At 47.1% G+C, this 14,619-nt stretch overlaps 1 protein-coding gene across 2 annotated transcripts in view; it reads right to left on the reverse strand.

Moving 5' to 3' along the window:
• Positions 1-14,619, reverse strand: part of PSME4 (proteasome activator subunit 4) — a 2,155,241-nt gene that overhangs the window by 374,607 nt on the left and 1,766,015 nt on the right. For both annotated transcript variants that reach the window (XM_086927646.1, XM_086927645.1), the window contains one exon: positions 4,663-4,818. In XM_086927646.1, coding sequence (XP_086783772.1) covers positions 4,663-4,818 — 156 coding nt within the window. The remainder of the gene's footprint in view (positions 1-4,662; positions 4,819-14,619) is intronic.

A 14,619-nucleotide genomic window follows, 5' to 3' on the forward strand; every position in this document is an offset into this window, starting at 1 on the left:
CAGCGGCTTCTTGGCGCTATAGCTAACGGGGACTGAGGTTAGAGGCAGGGAGGTCAGAGGGAACATTTAATCAAAGGATTTTGTGAATAGATGGGTTTTAAGGCATTTGCGGAATTGTGAGTAGAGGGGGATAGAGCGGAGTTCAAGAGGAAGGGAATTCCAGAGGGTAGGGGTAAGTATAGCAAATTTAGATCCACCCCACTTCTTTCTCCGGAAGCGTGGGATGGTAAGGAGGGACTGGGAGGAGGAACGTAGAGCCCTGGTAGGGACGTAAGAGACAATCTCAGAGGAGATGAAGGCTGGCGCCGAACCCGTTCGGGCCAGGAAGGTGATGGATGCGAGCTTGAATTGGATTCTAGCTCGCACGGGGAGCCAATGAAGTGATTTCAGGAGAGGGGTAGAGTGGTGGAATTTAGGGAGATTGAAGGCTAGGCGGGCCGCCTGGTTTTGTATTTGTTGTAGGCGACACAGGCTGTATGCAGGAATACCGGCATACAGGGCGTTCCCATAGTCCAGGCGGGACACCACCATGGCCAGGATGATAAGTTTGAGGGCAGAGAAAGTGAAGAAGCGGGACACCCTGCGTATAGTACGCAGTGAAAGAAAGGAAGAAGATACCACAGAGCTAACCTGGGAGTGAAGGGTGAGTTGAGAGTTAAGTTTTATGCCTAAGGTTTTAACTGAGGAAGAGGGAACAGGAGAAGAACCAAGAGAGGGGGGCCAAAAAAGAGGGGACCAGGGGCTGGATGAACCACCCGTCAACACCAGTTCGGTTTTATCAGGGTTGAGTTTAAGGTGGTTGTGGTTCATCCAGTCCCTGATATGAAGCATGACAGTTTGAAAGTTAAGAACAGCAGAGGGAGAGGAGAGATTAAAGACCAGCTGGAGGTCATCCGCATAATTAAATACGGTGACCTCCATCTGTTGAAGAGAGAAAATCAGAGTGGCAATATACAGATTAAACAAGAGGGCAGAAAGAGAGGAACCTTGGGGGCCCCCGCACTGAACTTTTCGGATGTCCACTGTGAAATCACCCAGGCGGACAGCCTGGGTGCGGTCGCTCAGGAAGGAGGATAACCAGACCAGGACACTCCCCCCGATCCCCGCCGCCGCGATACGGGAAAGTAAGATGTTATGATCCACCGTATCGAAGGCGGCTGAGAGATCTAGGAGCACAAGAGCCTGGTACTGATTGGTGTCCATACCCTCCCTGAGGGTGTCAAGAACCGACATAACAACGGACTCCGTAGAGTGTGCGGGGCGAAAACCGGCTTGACGGGGGGCAAGGGCTCCATGCTTCTCCACAAAGGAGCTCAGAGCGCAGGTGACATGGCGCTCGAGCACCTTAGCCAGAAATGGCAGAAGGGAAATGGGGCGGAAATTGGCCGGGACAGAAGGATCTGCCCCAGGTTTCTTCAGAATGGGCACAATGACCGCGGATTTCAAGGAGTTGGGGACTATGCCTTGAGAAAGGGAACTGTTGAGGAGGTGCAGGGGAGGGTCTGGGCAAGAGACAAAAACGTGACGGAGGACGTGGGCAGGACAGGGATCAAGCGGAGAGCCAGATTTGATCAAAGGCACCACAGAGGTCAGACTTTCCAGAGTGATAGGGGGAAAGGTGGTCAGTGCGCCTTTGGGGGGAGGACATTGGGGATCAACAAAAGATGGGGAAGGAGGGGGGATGTTGGCCTTGATGGTGGCGATTTTGTGAATGAAATAGTTATTAAGAGAGAGGCAGAGATCTACGGATGGAGCTGGTTTTAGAGTAGTTCTGTCCGAGGACGCCAGGTTGTGGACGATGGTAAATATCTCTTTGGACTGGTTCTCAGCTGCTAAGATTTTGGAGGAGAAATAAGATGTTTTAGCCTCCAAGATGGCTTTTTTGTACTGGCTCAGGATGTTAGTGTATTCCAGTTTCAAAGTGGGGCAATAGTTTCTCCTCCAAGCCCGCTCCGCGCGACGGACTGTTAGTTTGGTGGTTTTAAGCTCGTTATTAAACCACCGATTGGCGTCTTTGTCGCGTTTGGAGGTAATGCGTTTGAGCGGGGCAGCGGAGTCGCAGCTATGAGAGAGCCATTGACCTGTCCACAGCCTTCGACCTAGTAAATAGGTCTAAGCTGTGGACAATGCTCTTGGAGCTGGGTATGGACCGGGCACTTGTAAACTTTTTAGCATACCTACATAGAGACCTGAGAGCATCAGTGCGTATGACATCGGACGGGAAATGTACTGCTGGGTTTAGATCAGTCAGAGGTGTGCGCCAGGGGTGTATTCTGGCCCCCATGATGTTCTCCTTGTATATCAACTCACTGAACAAAACCTTATCTTCAGTCACTCCAGATATACCCAGCATGGGAGGGATTCCACTACCTGTCCTGTTGTATGCCGATGATACGGTACTAATCTCTAGAACCCCAAATGGCTTACAGCAGCTCCTTGATTCTTTTGGGGCCTTTATGCAGAAGTTAGATCTGTTAGTGAACATGGAAAAATCACATATCATGTCACTGGGGAAAGGGAAGAAAAATACGAAAACCCTACGCTGTAATGGCGTAGTGTTGTCAAAAGTCAAAACATTCACCTATCTGGGAGTAATATTCGATGACATGGGCTCCTGGTCCCCCCAGATTGCAAATAAAGCGATGGCAGTGCGAAGATCGTCGGCTGCCATACTGGGTTTTGCGAAAAGGTTGGGAGGGAAACCCATAGAAGCCATACTGACCCTGCATAGAGCTAAAACATTGGCTCTAGCAAGGTATGGTGCTGTGATATGGGGTTTTAAAGATCCTACCCCAATACAGAAAGAAGAGAACAAATTTCTGCGTCTACTATTGGGCTTACCACACTCTACTCAATCCTTCGCAGTACATACGGAACTTGGGATAGGCTATATTGAGGACACACTTAAAATGGCCCCATTACTCCTCTGGATGAAAATATGGCTGAACCCAAATCTAACATTAAACCATAAAATTATTAGCGATTGTATGGGGCGAGACAGAGTAAAAGATATACAATGGCTGACACACATTAAAGCTACTGCCACACAATTGGGCCGGCCTGAAATTTATTACAATCCCGAAAGCCTGAGCAAAGATGACATTTCCTGGGTAAAAGTATACTTCACGAATAGCAGAAACCTCTACCGTGAAGCCCAGGAAATTGAGAAATCAACAGTAAGGGCACATTATTTATTGGTATCTACGTTGACAACACAACCCTACCTGACAATCGTGAATAGACCCTATCACCGATGGCTTTTGACGAAATTTCGTTTTAATCAGGTGCATTTCTTACTGGGTGAATATTCGAAATGGTGTACTCCAAGGGAAAATGATCCATGTAAATGTGACAGCTTCTCGGATCAAGACTTGATACACTTAGTATTTTTCTGCCCTTTTTTTGCAGAGGGCAGAAAGAAATATATTATACCACTTCTGAGGGACAAGGGATTTAAGCAGGTGAAACCTGCTTTGATATTCTTACAACTTAGGGTGTCCCCTATAGTGATGTTTGGGGTTGCAAACTTTTTGGTAACTTCTATACGTGCTAGACGGAATAGACTGATGAGAACCCCAATGACGGAACGTACACAAGTTTAGTATAATTTTATTCTTCAAGAGTAGTCTATTCTGGATTATAAGAAATTAAGTAACCCTGTAAAATGAAATTATGGGTAACTTCTGTTAATATGAGATGTTACGAAAAAATGAAGCTTTTTAATGTTTTTAATTGTTTCCTATTTAATTGTTTTTACTTGTTTTTAAATAATTACTTTCCAGCAATTGCTCTATAATGAATTGAATTGATGATTTGTGTATATTTGTATGTGTAGTATACTTTTATGATTTTAAATTAATCGAATAAAGTATTTTTGACTCTGACTCATGGTGCCACAGTGGGGGGAATCACCAGATGAACCCCTAAATTGATTTTGGGAACCCTAGTACCCGGTAGTGCCAAAATGGTATTAGAACGAGTAGAACATAATAATGTTGAGAGTTCCATTGAAGACAATGGAGCAGCAGTGGGCTAAATTAACTGGTATAGGCCAGCTGCTCTCAACCTTTCAATGTCCTAATACACAGCCTCTGTTTTTCTCTTTCCCATGCCTCTCAAAAATATATTAATTAGCAGAGGAAAGTGAAAGGCAGAGGCCGTGCAGGAGGGCATGCACAGCCTTCACATTCCCTTCTCCTGTAGCTCAGTGCCACTAGGGCTGCAGAAGGAGGGAGGGGTGAATGCTGCTCATTTCCTGGGTTTTCCTAGCTTTGCTGAACTACAAAAAGCAGTTCAGCCATGCAGGAGAGAACCAGGGGCTAACTTCAGCACCCTTTCACAGCTCTTGCTGTAAATGTTCAACAGCTAACAGCCATACCCCAGCGCATGGCTGTTAACTGTAGAACATTTACAGCAAGACCTATGAACAAAGGCTTCGGAGCAGAGGGGAATTGTAGCATGTATTCAGTATTATGGTGCAATATACGCTCCTGGAGCTTTCAAAACTATAAATAAAAGAGCAACATGCTCAGATATTCAGTGCCTGTTCAAACAAACTAAATAATAAAACAAATCCATTCATCAAAAAAGATAAAAAGACAAATCAATCAATTTCACATCAGGTTTTGTGTATTTTGCATTATCGTTGGAAAAACACTTTACCTCAAGCTGCTCATCAGCTAAGAGATGTATAACCAGCCATCTGACACCTTCAACGGCCACTTTATTATTCAGGAAAATGAAGAAGTTATAAAACACCATAGTTTGGAGGTAGGTCAAAACAGTGTATCTTGCATGCCAGGAACTGCTGTTTGCGGTCTGCAAATAGAATTTAAGTAGGCATTAACAAACGCAGCAGTAAAATGACAGTGCACTATGAATAGGTAAAATTGTCAATGGTCAACTTTTCTTTAGATTACAAGAACAAGTTACTTACCTTCTGTAAGAAACAAGTTACTTACCTGTAACTTTAGTTCTCCAGTATTGGTAACTTTCATAGATTCCCATTGCTTGTATCATTCCCCGTCGTCGGAATGGGAGCCTCGGTAATAATATATATATATATATACCTAGGTAAATACACCCTAATAGGTGTAAAAAGGTAAAAAATTAGGCCTAGGCCTCATTATCTTTTGTAGCCTATTGGTGTCATTATGTAAAAAGACCCAAAGTCCCCTTAGCAACCAATCAGATCAGCCTCACCCTGTAGAACCTTCCTGAGAAAGCTCAGAGCCTCAGATTTTCGTAGCCGTTGCTTTGCCACATAATCACCTAGCCCTAAAGTGAGCTTTCCCAGGGGAGGCGGGTGGGCGCATGGGAATCTATGAAAGTTACCAATACTGGAGAACTAAAGTTACAGGTAAGTAACTTGTTTCTTACTCCAGTATTGGAACTTTCATAGATTCCCATTGCTTGTATCAGAGTAGATAGCAGTTAGCATACCTCAAACATTTCGTGCACAGTTACAGAATCATTATAAACTAATGACATCACAGATTATAACAACCATAAAGCAGTAACAAAGCATAATAAACGAAATGTTTGAAAAAACAGGAGGAGGGAAGAGAGGAAAGCTCACCTCTTATTGGAAGAGATTTCTCAGGACTGCCTGTCCTACAGCCGAATCCTCCTTTGCAGCCGCCTCCAGGCAGTAATGTCTCGTGAAGGAGTGCGTACTGCTCCAGGTGGCTGCTCTGCAAATGTCCTTTATGGATACTCCAGCAAACAGCGCCGTTGATGCTGAGATCGACCTTGTGGAATGTGCCTTCACCTGTCCTTGTAAAGGTTTGCCTGCCGCCTGGTGGCAGAACCGGATCGCAGTAGTTATCCATCTAGATATCCCTTGTTTTGACAAAGGAAATCCTTTCCTTGGGGCTCCGAAAGCCACAAACAGTTGGGGTGTTTTTCGAAATCCAGCTGTGCGTTGTAGATAGAATTTCAAACATCTCTGAACGTCCAGAGAATGAAGTGTCCTCTCAGCCTGGGTTGAAGGTCGAGGAAAAAAAGATTTCAAAACCACTGGCTCGTTAAGATGAAAGTCTGTCGGTACCTTCGGAATGAACTTGGGGTTCATCCGTAGGATCACTGTATCATTCTTGAACTGCAAGAAGGGTTCTTTGATAGTTAAAGCCTGAAGCTCTCCTACTCTCCTTGCAGAGGTGAGTGCCAAAAGAAGCGCCACTTTCCATGATAGGAACTTCAGGTCTGCTTTATGTACTGGCTCAAATGGCGGTCTCATCAGCTGAGCCAGGACCACATTCAAGTGCCACACCGGAGGTGGAGGCCTAACCGGCGGGAACACTCTAAACAGTCCTTTCAGGAATTGTTTTATTACTCTTGCTGACAATAGAGAGGGGCCCGATCTTGTTCTCCTATACCTGGAAATAGCTGCCAAGTGGACCTTGATAGAAGCATGAGCCAGACCTGCTTGTGCCAACGATAGAATATATGGTAAGAGTTGATGAGGAGCTGACGAGAAAGGATGTACCTTTTCCCTCTGACACCACAAATGGAACCTTTTCCATTTCGCTCTATATGTCTTATTAGTGCTAGGGGCTCGTGCCTGTGCCAAGATGGTCCTGCATTCCTCTGGGATGTTTAAATCCTTAAACTCTCTGTATTCAGGAGCCAAGCCGTCAACTGAAGCGAGCTCGGGTTCGGGTGAAGAACCTGGCCGTTGTACATTGATAGAAGTGTCAGTTTGGGTTGCAGATGAATGGGTTGTGTCTCTGATAGAAGAAGCAACTCCGTGTACCAAAACTGGCGAGCCCAGGCAGGCGCTATTAGTATCATCCTGCACCTGTCCATCTTGAGTTTCTTGAGGACTCGAGGAATCAGGGGAAATGGCGGAAAGGCGTAAACAAACGCGCCTGACCAGGACATCGAAAGGGCATTCCCCAGTGACCCTCGATGGTGTTCCCTGCTTGCGTAACACCGGCATTTCTTGTTCCCTGGTGTTGCAAACAGGTCGATCGCTGGGGTCCCCCAACGGAAGAAGATGTCCTTGATCACTGCGTTCTCCAATTCCCACTCGTGCAAGACTGCTCTCAGGCGGCTTAGCGTATCCGCCTTCGTGTTGCATACTCCTGGAAGGTGTTCTGCTACGAGTGTGATGTTCTGCGATATCGCCCATTCCCACAGTATTTGGGCTTCCTGTGAAAGCAGTGGCGATCTTGTGCCTCCCTGCTTGTTGACGTAATGCATTGCGGTGGTGTTGTCCGTCCGCACCAGGATTGCTGAGTTTGTAATCCTTGGGAGGAAAGCCAACATTGCCAATCGAATAGCTCGTAGCTCCAGAACGTTGATATGTAAACGACGTTCTTCCGGAGCCCAGTGACCACTGACCTGGAGGTCTTGCATGACCGCTCCCCAACCTTGAAGAGAAGCGTCCGTGGTAATGACGTGAGGAGCCCGTGCAGCTTTGAAACTGAGTCCCACAGTGAGGTGAGATCTTTTCATCCACCATGAAACCGACCGTTTCATCCGCTGGGTAACCGTCACCCTGTCGTCGAACGAACCTTCCACTTGTCTCCACTGAAGGTCCAGTTCCTCCTGCAGGGGGCGCATTCGCAGTCTGCAATGCGGAATCAATTGAATACAGGATGAAATCGACCCTAGAAGAGATTTGTACATCCTGACTGTCATCCAACTTCTCTTTTGCAAACGAGTGGCTGACGATATGAGTTTCATCTGTCTCTCTTCCGATGGGAAGGCTTTGCACACCTGAGTATCTAGTATCGCTCCCAAGAACTTCACCGTACCTGCCGGCTGAAGAACTGATTTTTCCTTGTTGAGTTGTAAACCCAGATGAATAAAGAGGTTCAAGCATGTGCTCACTGCCTTCGATGCCTCTTGTAAGCTTGGGGCCTTCAGCAGCCAGTCGTCTAAGTACGGGAATACTTCCAGCGACTGTCTCCTCAGAAATGCTGCTACCGGTGCCAGCACCTTTGTGAATATCCGAGGAGCGGACTTTAATCCAAATGGGAGCACCATGAACTGGAAGTGACTCTTGCCTACTGTAAAGCGAAGGAAACGTCTGTGAGCTGGATGGATCGGGATATGAAAATAGGCATCTTCCAGGTCTAATGTTGCCATGTAGTCGCCTGGGTTCAAGAGGCGCAATATGTCCTGGAGTGAAATCATCCGAAATGACAGTTTCGTGAGATAGGTGTTGAGCTCCCTCAAGTCCAGGATAGGACGCCACTTTTGCTTTGTTTTGCGGATCAGAAAAAATCTTGAATAGAACCCTTCTCCCCTTTGTGATAGGGGAACACGTTGGATCGCCCCTTTTTGAAGCATTTGTTGAGCTTCCTCTTGAAGAAGGTTCAGATGTTTCGAAGTAGTGGCGTGGGGAGCTCTTGTAGGTGGAAATTCCTGGAATTCTAGAGTATGCCCATTTCGGATGATGTTTAATACCCACTGATCCGATGTAATCTCTTCCCAGCTGCTCAGATGTTGTGATACCCTGCCGCCCACTGGAGATCCCAGAAGCGGAGGAACAGTTGGCAGAGTCAGGAGGCCGCTATTGACGCTTGCCAGCGTCCTTGCCCTGACGCCCCTGTCGTCCACGAGCGTTTTGGCGAGAGAAAGACTGGGATTGCGACTGCCGCTGATAGTATTGATTGCCGTACTGAGGCCTGTACGACTGCGACTGCTGTGAATATCGCTGTTGCTGATAACCTCCTCTAGGTGAAGTGAAGCCTCTTCCTCGTGCTCCACGGAACGGTGTCTTCCTATATTGCAGGTTCCCCAGAGCCCTTGCCGTCTCTGTGTCCTTCTTTATACCCTGTAGGGTCTCATCGACATGTTTCCCAAACAACATGTCCCCGTCAAAGGGCAAGTCCAAAATCCTATTCTGGACCTCTGGCCGGAAGTTTGTAGCTCGCAGCCACCCTTGTCGCCGAAGAACCGCTGCACTGCCTAGAGCACGGAAAGAGATGGTGGCGATGTCCATCGCGCAGTCAATCATCTCTGAAGAGGAACGTTGTCCTTCTTCCAGAAGTTTCTGAGCTTCCGCTTTCTGGTCATCCGCTAGCAGATTCACATAGTGTGCCACATCACTCCACATCTGGCGGTCGTACCTTGCTAGGATCGCCAAGGCATTCGCCGCTCTGACCAACAAGCTAGCCATCGACGAAAAACGCTTCCCCGCGTTGTCCAACCTTCTACCCTCCTTATCTGGCGGAGTCGTGAGGGTGGCCGAAGGATTCCGCGATTTCTTCTGTGCCGCTTGCGATATGACCGAGTCTGGTCTAGGTTGTCCAATCAAACAGGCGGGACTGTCATCAGGAGCTTTATATTTTTTCTCCAAGCGCGGAAGAGTTGGAATGACCGTCGCTGGGGTCTGCATCACTTTCTTCCCTTCCTCCCATATGTGCTCTACAATGGGAATCGAGCGCACGGCCTTACGGTATGCCTCTTTAAAATCGTACAAGAAACAATCCGTAGATGTTGTAGGCATCGCTAACTTAAAGCGCGCTGTGGCTCTTTCCATCAAGCTGAAGAAACCTCCTACATCAGCCGGAGGCGAGTCGACCGGGTCTGGCACTGGTGAAGCCGGATCCGGAGCTATATATTGGTTCCATTCACTATCCTGGTCTTGATCTTGATTCTGCCCCGTTTCATCTTCATCCGAGGTATCCACTTGGACTTGCCGAGGATATTCCCTCTCATGTTCTTCCTGTGCAGGCCGTACTGACTGTGCTGCCACCACCTGTGGTTGAACCTGTGCTTGACCTTCCACAGGTTGCGACCCTTGTCTGCTCCTATACTCCTCCAGCATTGCCCTTAAGTCTGTCAAAAGACTCATAGGCATCGTTACCATGCCCTGCTGTGGTTGGGTATCTTGGTATGCAACTTGTCTTTCTGGCCGCTGTTCCTTTTGATAATAATATTCCTCATCCAAATCCGAATCATGGTACTTCAGATTCAATTGAGATGGACTGTAAGCATCCCCATACATCTCATTCTCCTCTTCTGAGTAGTCATCTTCATCCAACTTCATCTGCATCGTCGTCGACGGAACCGTCGACGAGAGTCCCTTCACCGTCGACGGCATCGTCGACGGTACCATCATCGTCGACGGACTCATCATCGTCGACGGGATCGTCGACGGAGCTGTCATCGTCGACGGGCTCACCATCGTCGACGGGCTCGTCGACGGAACTGTCGTCGTCGACGGGCTCGTCGTCGTCGACGGGATCGTCGTCATCGAGATTGCCACCGTCGACGGAATAGTCATCGTCGACGGGATGGTCTTCGTCGACGTGGTGGTAACCGTCGACGTGGTCATCGTCGACGACGCCGTCGTCGATCCAGTCTTCGTCGACGGAATCGACATCGAGGTCCTCGTCGACGCTCTCATCGTCGTCCTCGTCGTCGCTGGATGGCTCGTCGACGACTGAGGAGAAAAAATCACCTCAGATGCTTTAGAGTCCTTCTTGACCCCTGTAGAGGCCTCTACAGTCGGTTTTTTGACGGACTTGGCTACTTTAACCTGGTGGGAAGGCCCAGCCGAGCTCTCATCCAGTTTAGCCCTTTGCACCTGCAGTGCCTGCCTTTCCCTCTCCTTTACACTCACGTGAGGAGATTCGATAGGCCCTGGCTTGCCAGACCTATCAGAGGTCCCACGCATAGCCTTTAAGGGGGGTTCAGTTGAAATGTCCACAGACGATCCGCCCCTCTTCAATGAAGTCTTTGAAGATGTTGATCTGGCATCTTCCTCATCACCAGAAACCACTTCATCCCTCCTTTCCAACTTCCTAAGCCACAGAAGCAGCCGTCCTTCACGATCACGGAGGGTTTTAACCGACATTCTCCTGCATATACTACACCCATCAACCTTATGGTCTGGGTATAGACAGTAAATACAGTCCTTATGTTGATCTTCTGTATAAAGTCGCTTTTTGCCACAAGTGGCACAAGACCTGAAAAGGCTCTTCTTTTCCTTATCAGCCATGACAAAGCTGAAAGAAATCCTTAAAGAAAAACTGTTTAAACAGTACCTCAAGTTGAAGTTAGAGCAGAGCTCTAAGGAGACTCCCTGTCACCAACGAAGCGGTAGAAAATCTGAGGCTCTGAGCTTTCTCAGGAAGGTTCTACAGGGTGAGGCTGATCTGATTGGTTGCTAAGGGGACTTTGGGTCTTTTTACATAATGACACCAATAGGCTACAAAAGATAATGAGCCCTAGGCCTAATTTTTTTACCTTTTTACACCTATTAGGGTGTATTTACCTAGGTATATATATATATATATATTATTACCGAGGCTCCCATTCCGACGACGGGGAATGATACAAGCAATGGGAATCTATGAAAGTTCCAATACCGGAGTAATGTTTTTTCTGGTGGATACAGTATCTGCCTGTGGATTCCTCACCTTTTGAATTATCCCAATGCGAAGCATTCCACAGAAACTTCCCTCCTCAGCACTCCCACATCAAAAAGGACGTCACAATGGTAATGTTCCACACGAGACACCACGTGATGTCATCAGAGCCATAAGAAGACCTTGTCGGCGTGCTGACGTCAGTTCCACCCATTTTTATGTGCCTTCGAGGCAAATGGGTGAACCGACAACATTTTCACAAGTATACACAGTATACAAACACAGTCAAAACTGGAAATTCTTCATCATAGACATTTCCTAGTGTCAAGCGTCACAGATTCCAACAAATACACATTGAATATTTTGCAGTATAAGCGGACAGGCAACGGGGAGGTGGGTGGGTCAGTAGGGAATCCAAAGGCAGATACTGTATCCACCAGAAAAAGCATTACCTAAGGTAAGTAACTTGTTCTTCCTCAACTTTTGAATTGAATCTCCAAGCAGTCCCGCTCCTGGCGGAGGGTATCTGCCTGCCTATACCAAAAAAATGCTGTAACACAGAACAAGTAAAATGGCCGTCCCTCCTCACTTCCGAATCCAAGCAACAATGCTTTGCAAAAATGAGGAGGGAGGCCCAAATTGCTGCTCTGCAGATGTCAACCATAGGAACATCCCTAGCCAAAGCCGAAGGAGAAGATTTAGCTCTGGTAGAATGAGCACAAATACCTTCAGGAGGCTCCTTCCTAGCCATGGTGTAGGCAAATTTGATGCACAGGATTATCCACCTGGACAACATTCTTTTGAGGACAGCCTTGCCCTTCACCTTGCCCACATAGCTAATGAAGAGTTTAGTTTAGTTTAAAGGAGCTTGTAAAGCGCCTGGTGACGCCTCCCGGCGTGTCCCCTCGCTGTGGAGAGAGTGAGATTTATGGAGAGAGGAACCTATCACAGATTAAAGAGGCATGTTTTCAATTTCTTCCTAAAAGAGGTCTCATTCACCTCTAATCTGGTGTCCAAGGGCAGGAGGTTCCAGTGCTTCGCTGCCATCGTGCGGAAGGATCTGCCTCCCATTCTGGCCTTTTTAGGACGGGCAGTTCTGAGCAGACCTGTACCTTTGGATCTGAGGGTTCTATTAGGTTCGTATAGAGAAGCCAGATCCAACATATAGGCAGGAGCCTTGTTATGGATAATCTTGTGACACCATAGCAGAGCTTTGAAAATGATCCTCTTCTTGATAGGCAACCAATGGAGAGTTGCCAGAGAGGGTCGTGAAGGGGCTCTACGGGGCAATCTTAATACTAGGCGTGCTGCCGAGTTTTGTAGGACCTGTAATTTCTTTATATTTTTCTCTGAAGTGCCTAAGAGTAATACATTCCCGTAATCAATCCGGGAAGTTATTAGTGCTTGCGTCATAGTCCGTCTGGAGTTGAGAGGCAGCAAGTCAAGGGTGCGATTGAGTGTCTTCATCAATCCGAAGCACTTGCCTATAGTTCTCTTTATATGGCTATCAAAAGATAGCTTATTGTCAACCCAGACTCCTAGATTCTTCGCCTCCCGGCTAGGAGGGGGCAGAGGACCCAAGCAGGTGGGCCACCATTCTTTAGTTCAATTGGTCTCATTACCTCCAATGATGATGACCTCCGTTTTGGTTCCGTTCAGTTTTAAACAGTGCTCTGTCATCCAAGAGGCCAGCTTGCTCATACAGTTATTAAAGTTATCAGCTTCCCTGGAGGGGGCTTGCGTCAGAGATATTAAAAGTTGCGTATCGTCGGCGTAAGAGACAAGCTCCACGCCGAACGATTGCACCACCTCTGCCAGGGGGGCCATGTAAAGGTTAAACAGGGTGGGACTCAGGGCCGAGCCCTGAGGCACCCCCTGTTCCAGCAGAACGCTGTCTGAGAGGGAGGTCCCTCTTTGGACTTGGAAGCTCCTATCGATCAAAAAGGCTTTCAGCCATCCCAGTGCCTTGTTGGTTACTCCGGCTTTGTTTAGACACTGTAGCAAGATGGAATGTGCTACAGTGTCAAACGCGGCACTGAGGTCGAGCATGATGAGGGCCATGGTCTTGCCCTCGTCTGCTCCCTCTCGTAGGGTTTCAGTGGCCCTAAGGAGAGCCGTTTCCGTTGAAAAATTGGATCTGAAACCCGACTGGGATTTATGAAAGACATCATGTTCTTCAAGGTGTTCCATGAGTTGGATGTTAGCAATTTTCTCGGCTAGCTTAGCTAAAAATGGTAGCAAAGAAATTGGCCGGAGGTTATCCATAATGTCTTGGCTGATATTCTGCTTTTTTTTGATCTGTAGTACAACTGCCTGTTTCCAATCCGCCGGCAAACAAGCAGTGGAGAAGGAGATCTGGAGTAAATGTCTGTAATGAGGTTCTAGAGCAGGGAAGGCTTCAGCTAAAATTTTCGGAGGCGCCGGGTCTCGGGGAGAGCCCGATTTGATTTTATTACACAATTTAGACAGGACTTCGTACGGGGGAACTTCAAAAGATTTTAGGCACTTTAGAGTCTTAATAAGACTGTCATTTTCTGTGAAGTCAGAGGCCGACTCTACATGATTGGAGAAGCTTGTATATATTTTGTTGATTTTGCCTGAGAAGTACTGTGCAACTTTATTACATGATTCCACAGAATCATTTTGAGTAGAGGCGTTCGTATCCACTACAGATATTTCTTTATAAATCTGGAACAATTCCTTCGAGGAATTACCTGCTTCCATGATACGGGAGTGATAATGCTCTGCCTTAGCCAAACGTACAGATTTGTAATACTCTCTTTGTGAGTTTTTATACTTCATTTTAGTTTCTGCACAGAAGTTCTGGCGCCAAGCTCTCTCAAGTTTTTTGCAAGTCGTTTTCATGGTCTGCAGTTCTTGGCTAAACCAGGGAGCAGCTTTTTTTAATCTCCTGGCATTGGTCATGATACGGCTGAGGGCAGTAATATCGAGGGCCTTGATTACGATATTATTTAGGTTATTGTTAGCTGCTTCACAGTCTACCCCTTTAGGAGGGCCTTCCTCCTGGGTAATTTGAATAAAAGATTCTATTGAAAAGCTCTTCCATTTTCTGCGTTTATACCGCAGAGATTTGTGTTGGAAGTGCTCAGTTCTGTCCAGTTGAATCGTGATCGGGATAATGTAGTGATCCGACCAAGGTATGGGTATGGGCTCTAAGGTGTGAACTCCCTGCCAGTTTCCGAAGATAGGATCCAGTAAGTGACCTAATTGATGAGACGGTTCTTTGTTTTTTATTTCAAGTTGAACCGAATGAAGCTCCGTTCGAATCTCA

This window comes from Lissotriton vulgaris, chromosome 6 (genome assembly GCF_964263255.1).
Source record: "Lissotriton vulgaris chromosome 6, aLisVul1.2, whole genome shotgun sequence".
NCBI lineage: Eukaryota > Metazoa > Chordata > Amphibia > Caudata > Salamandridae > Lissotriton > Lissotriton vulgaris.